This window comes from Euleptes europaea, chromosome 1 (genome assembly GCF_029931775.1).
Source record: "Euleptes europaea isolate rEulEur1 chromosome 1, rEulEur1.hap1, whole genome shotgun sequence".
NCBI lineage: Eukaryota > Metazoa > Chordata > Lepidosauria > Squamata > Sphaerodactylidae > Euleptes > Euleptes europaea.
The window spans coordinates 5,437,937-5,444,407 of record NC_079312.1 but is presented as its reverse complement, the minus strand read 5'-3'; the positions used below and the strand labels follow the sequence as shown (position 1 = coordinate 5,444,407).

Sequence of the window (6,471 nt, the reverse complement as noted above, 5' to 3'; positions counted from 1 at the left end):
ATGGCCCAGATGCCCTCTTACGCGGTAAGGACTATGACAACTAACCCCCAGTAGTATACCCATCGGGTAACCGAAATCACTGGGTTCGGCCAGTAAACTCAAAAATCATAAAGCTCAAAAAAGCTTTATTAATAGAAAAGTTCAAAACAGAGATTAAAATACAGGCTTCATAATCAATTAGGCAAAAGGCATATAAAACAATAAATCTAGCTGGCTACATTATACTTACTAAAATGTTATATTGAAGTGGTCATTTGCTGTGATAAGTGGCTAAATTTTTAGATTTTGTATGTCGCTGGAAAACACATTATGCAATTTAACTTGCCACCCCAAGCAATGATACAAACTTTGAATTTAAAAATTCCTATTTATTGTAGATACTTCAGTATAAAAATGAAAAAGTAAAATGTACAAAGCCACAAAAATATATATAAAATATATGGAAGTCATATTAATTATAGCAAAATGGTATAGATCTGGGTACAGGTACACAGTAATAAAATTCAGAGTTTCATACCAGGAGTCATATGGGGGAGCGTTACCCAGCCAGCCTAACGATATACAAGCATGCCTGGGAAGGATCTCCCACTTTTTACAATGTTGGATGCATCTATCTATCATCTATCTATCTTCTATCTTCTATCTATCTGCATATAGATATGTGTGTGTTTATATATATATATATATATATATATATATATATATATATATATACACACACACACACACACACACACACACACACACACACACACACACACACACACACACAGTAAAACAGTAAAACCAGTAAAATATTGTTTTGGGGGAAGTTATACTGTTTTCATACATGAAAGACATATTCTCACAAATCAAAAGGCATAAAATAATTTTTCACCTTCCCGGGAGCGCAGAGGTGGCTGCACGATTTCTGGTGTGACTGTAAAAGACGTGAACCAGCAGGGGTTTGTGGGGGCCCTTTCAGCCTTCCTCAAAAAGTCAGATAAGCTGAAAGTACCAGAATGGGTGGACACTGTCAAACTGGCCAGGCGCAAAGAACTGGCTCCCTATGATGAGAACTGGTTCGACACTCGAGCTGCATCCACGGCTTGGCACCTGTACCTTCTTGGCGGTGCTGGAGTTGGCTTCATGACCAAGATCTACGGGGGCCGCCAGTGCAACGGCGTGATGCCCAGCCACTTCAGCCGGGGCTCCAAGAGCATTGCCAGGAGGGTCCTTCAGGCTCTGGAGGGGCTCAAGATGATGGAGAAAGACCAGGATGGAGATCGTAAACTTAGTCCACAGGGGCAGAGTTCTGGACAGGATTGCTGGGCAGGTGGCAGCCGCAAGCAAGAAACATTAAAATGAGCTTCAGTTTAAAAATAAAATCCTTTATTTACTTTGAGGGGAAAAGACATAAAATAATTAATCAGACAAAATTTCCCATGATAAACTTTAATCTTTAAACTGTGACCCCATGTCAGATGGACAGATGACGTATGAAATTCATATATCAAAATACATTCTCAAAATAAAATTTCCACTTCACACATCCATCTTCAAAGTCTGTTGACCAGGAAGACTAAACAAGTCTTTAAATTTGCATAGAATGCATTTCCATATACTTTAAAGGCCAAACAAAATCACATAGGTAAGGAAATCTTCTTTCTATTCCCTTTGGTGCGGGCGAGGTTAAGAGAGTTTTACAAGGTCACTTTGAACTATTTTTTCTCTGTGCTTTCATATCAGCAAACCACAAGCCTGTCTGGTCCCGGTTCTCAAGCCTCTGATGGCTGTTTGACGGTGGAATGCGCTGCCTTGGAGGGTGGTGGAGTCCCTATCTTTGGAGGTCTTTAAGCAGAGGCTGGATGGCCATCTGTCGGGAGTGCTTTGATTGTGGGATCCTGGTTTGCAGGGGGAGGGTTGGGGTCACTGGGGATGTGGGAGGGAGGTAGTTGTTAGTTTTCTGCATTGTGCAGGGGGTTGGACTAGATGACCCTGGTGGTCCCTTCCAACTCTGTGATTCTGTGATTCTATTCTATGATTCTATGATTTCTGCTGACTGCACTATGTGATATTCTCTCTTCATCCCTCTCTAAGCATCCTTTTCCATCCATTCACATATCCCAGTTTTATTGTCTTATTCATAAAAATCCAAAGAATCCATTCAAACCTATGTTGAAGTTTGACAATAATCTATACTTTAAACTAAATATATTGAAAACCGTAACGACAAACTTGCTGATCTTAAAAGCTATAAAGATGTTGTTTCAGAGTGGCATGGGGAAAGAGTGAGAACAGAGTGAGCCAGGCCTATGGCAATTTACTGAGTGCTGAATGTTAAGAGACACAAAATGGACTGCAGTCAAAAGCTCTGCTCACGACCTGAGTTCGATCCCAGTGGAAGTTGGTTTCAGGTAGCCGGCTCAAGGTTGACTCACCCATCCTTCTGAGGTCGGTGAAATGAGTACCCAGCTTGCTGGGGGTAAAGGGAAGATGACTGGGGAAGGCACTGGCAAACCACCCCGCAAACAAAGTCTGCCTTGGAAATGTCGGGATGTGACGTCACCCCATGGGTCAGGAATGACCCGGTGCTTGCACAGGGGACCTTTACCTTTTAAAGAACAAAATGGTTCTTCTGTCTTCACAAGGACTCATTGTGCCTGGATGGGATTGGGGCATCCAGTGAATTTGATGGGTAGAGAGTTCTGGTCAGGAAAAAAAGAAAAGAAATGCTTCTCCACCCAACTTTTGGCACTCAAAGCAATGCCTTTAAAAGGGGATTAGACAAATTCATGGAGGAAATACCTCACATTGATTACAATATTCATATCCCACCTTTTTTGCATTAGAGGGACTCAACGTGGCCCAGAAGGAAAGATAGACAAATCTGGGCTGAGCTCTTCAGTCTTGCGAATAAATGGAGCCTGCATGTTCTGGGCAGTAAAGCTCTGCCAACCAGTTGCTAGGGGCCAGTAATAGGGGGAGAGTGTGTTTTGTGCTCATACTTAGTGGGGTATCTGACATGCTGCTACAGGAAATAGGATGATGGACTAGAGATGCTGGGCTTTGGAGTAGCATGGTCAGCAGCTTTGGGGAGGGGCTTAGGGCAGATGTCATGTCACATTGATGTTTCCTCTGGCTGAAAACCCAGATGTGACATTAGTTGGTCAGTAGACGCTCCGGTCAATCACTGATATTACCCTGAGTTTCAAGATGCGACTGATGCACATCTGGTTCTTTAGCCAGATGTGACAGCCAGGTGCCATGTGATGTCATTTTCACCTCCGTCTTTATCTCCCACCAGCCTGGGCTCAAGGGCTTGTGTGAAGGCCCAGCTGGTGGGAGAATAGCCTGCCTGGGCCTTTGGTCTGATCCAGAAGAGATGCTGTCGCGTTTTTGAGCTCCATAATTCACAGGACAGGTTTAATGTATCACAGGAGTTTGAAACATGTCAGCAGCATTTGGAGCCCCTGAGGCTCATGGGTACCTTGTACTTTTGCCTTTCCTACAATGCACTACAAAGCATTACACATTTTTAAAGCATACATAGGGCAAAGTTTCACAGTCCTGGGAACGGGGATGTGTGAAGCACGATTCAAACAGTCAAACAAAATAAGAAGTAGAGGCTAATACACTTTCTTCCATTTTCTCTCCCTCACAGGCAGTGAAGGGACAGTGTTGATCCATTTTGTTTGCAAAGGTGTGGAAACAGCTGTTGCACCTCCAGTCCAGGTAAGCAAGATGAGCAGGGGACAGCCCTGGTCCCCCCTCCTTTCTCAGGAGGGCTTTTCTCCTGCAGTTGTTGTTAAGGGGCCCAGGCAAGAGGCTCTGAATGCCACTCTTTTTAAACATGCCAGCACCCTCCCAGAACGCTCCCTTAAAAAGTGCCATCTCTGACTGCCATGATCTCTGACGAAGGAATCTACTTTTTCTTTCAGTCTCCAGTTTCCTTTGAGGAGGTGTCTGTGTATTTCACTGAGGCAGAGTGGGCCCTGCTGGATCCAAACCAAAGAGCTCTCTACAAGGAAGTCATGGTGGAGAACTATTGGTGTGTGGCCTCTCTGGGTAAGTTGCCAAAGGTGCAAATTGCTGCCACTAGGATTGTGCCGTTGGGTTTATATGTTGATCAAAATCTTGAAGAGTAATACATTGAGGCCTGCCCTGTTATTTGATCCCTTTTGGGAGCCTTGTGGTGGGGTGGCAGCAAAAGCGATATTCAGCATGCATGGGTAAGTGACCTGAGTGTCCTGGCTGGCCCAGGGGCAACAGAGTCCAGTGATGTGGCCATGCCCAAGCCAGAGAGGGTGCCTTACCTGACGCCAATGCGAGACTGAGAAGCCCCCAGGAAGACTGGAAGGGGCCCCATCCTAATTTCTCAGTTGCCAATCTTTAAAACATACTTGTCCCCCTGATGGGATTACCCGCAATCCCCTCTAACTGTGATCTGGAATGCAGCCATCCCCCTTATACTGGTTGGGATTGTGGGCTTTAATCTTGACCAGGTTTCCATTATTCCATTTTCTCTTTCTCCCTCTCTCTCTCTCTCTTTCTCTTTCTTCCAACCCCCTCTCAGCAGACCCTAGTCTGGGGAAAGGAGTTCAATTCTCTACTCCTACACATGAGGCCAGCTGGGTGAACGCGGGTCAGTCACAGTTCACTTAGAACTCTCTCAGCTCCACCTACCTCACAAAGTGTCTGTTAGGTGTCTGTTGTGGAGAGGGGAAAGGAATGTGATTTGTAAGGCGCTTTGAGCCTCTTTTTTGGTAGAGAAAAGTGGAGTATAAAAGCCTGTGTCTCTTCAGTTTAGTCACACATACACATCAGTAGTGGAGATTCAAAAGAGTTGCACGTCAACTCAAATGTGAACAGTGGGGGAATGATTCTTTGCCACTGTAAGGAAGAAAAGTACACATGGGCAGAATAGAGAAGGATAGGCAGAATATAAAACTGCTCACCTGGGGGGCCTGGCTGGTGATAAGGTGTGACCAGCAATTCAGTTGGGGCGGGGGAATAATAAAGGAAAGGTCTAATAAAGGAAATACAGACTGATTAGTGAGCACTGCCTGATGGTTGCTTGGCTTCTTACGTAGGTGCTGAACGGACCTCTTTCTTTATTCCAACAGCACATATAGATGAGAAAGTTGAGGGATTTCAGGGGTTCTCTTTGGAAAAAGTAAAGAATGAAGACTCTAAAGAAAACATTGGAGATGGAGAGGGACCACCAAGGCAGGAGGGAAGCCACACAGACAAGAGGACCGATAAGTCCATTCCATCTCAAGGAGGAGGCTTCCATGAAATACCAGTCCAAGAAGAGAGGTCAACCAAAACAAGAATCAGCAAAGGCCTTTGTGCTAACTGGAGAATCCACTCCAGAGAAAATCAAAATGAAAGTGTGGCCTTTGGAAAATCCTTCAGTAAGAATCTGAGTGTTATTTCTAAGAGAAAAATTACCACAGGAGAGAAATCATATGATTGTGTGGAAGGCCAAAAGATCTTTAGTTGGAAATCAGTCCTTATATCACATCAAAGCATTCACTCAGGTGAGGAGCTGTATACATCATTAGACTGCAAACCAATACTTTCTGATGCAGCAGGCTTTCATGTCGCTTTAAAAAGCATATTAGTGTACCCTTCAATATAGAGCAGGAAAAAGCCACTGAAATGTTTTGTTTGTGGATGATCAGACCTCCTTGTGTAGGTGCTAACAGGATTTTTCTTTTCATTCCAGCAGGGGATGATCAGTTGAGGATCGGTGATGAGGAAGTGCATCAATTCTTAACAGATGAAGTGAAGAGTGAAGATTTGAAAGGAAACTTCAGGAATCAAGGTGGAACTAAGAGGCAGAAAGAATGTCACATGGCCGAGAAGAAAGATGAACCCATTTCTGGCAAAGGGCAGGATTTCCCTGAACAAAGCCAAATGGTGGAGGAAACATATAAGTGCTTGGAGTGTGGAATGAACTTCTCAGATCAAACCCAATATGATATACATTTGAAAATGCACAGTGGAAAGAAGACCCATCAATGCTTGGAGTGTGCCAAGAGCTTCCTTCCTAGCGGAAAACTCAGGCATCAAAGAACACATATAGGAGAGAAACCTAACAGCTACTTAGACTGTGGGAAAAGCTTCTCACAGAAATCAAACCATTTTGAACACAAAAGAATTCATTCAGGAGAGAAGCCATTTATCGGCACGGAAAGTGGAAGGATGTTCTCTTGGGGAAGGAAAGGAAATGCACTTTTCCCGAAGCATAGAATAATGGGGGCACATAAATGCTCTTTGTGTGGAAAGAACTTCAGATACAGATCAAAGCTCCTTGTGCACCAAAAACTACACACAGAAGTGAAACATTTTCAATACTCAGAGGGTGAAAAGATACATCAAATACATCAAAGAACCCACACAGGGGAGAAACCTTTTGAATGCTCAGAGTGTGGAAAGAGATTTAGTTGCAGTGGCAATCTTCAAACACATTTAAGAACCCACACG

At 43.9% G+C, this 6,471-nt stretch overlaps 1 protein-coding gene across 1 annotated transcript; it reads left to right on the top strand.

Annotated features, from left to right (window-relative positions):
- On the top strand, positions 1 to 1,374 carry LOC130472880 (40S ribosomal protein S19-like). The gene is made up of 2 exons (XM_056844398.1): positions 1 to 24; positions 889 to 1,374. Exons 1-2 carry the CDS (start codon positions 1 to 3, stop codon positions 1,345 to 1,347), a joined length of 483 nt encoding a protein of 160 aa, XP_056700376.1. The 3' UTR covers positions 1,348 to 1,374.
- Positions 1,375 to 6,471: the final 5,097 nt, after the last annotated feature.

Coding starts and splice junctions, on each gene's coding strand:
- LOC130472880 (XM_056844398.1), top strand. CDS start 1: ATGGCCCAGATGCCCTCTTACGCG. Junction 25..888: donor CCCAGATGCCCTCTTACGCG/GTAAGGACTATG, acceptor CCTTCCCGGGAG/CGCAGAGGTGGCTGCACGAT.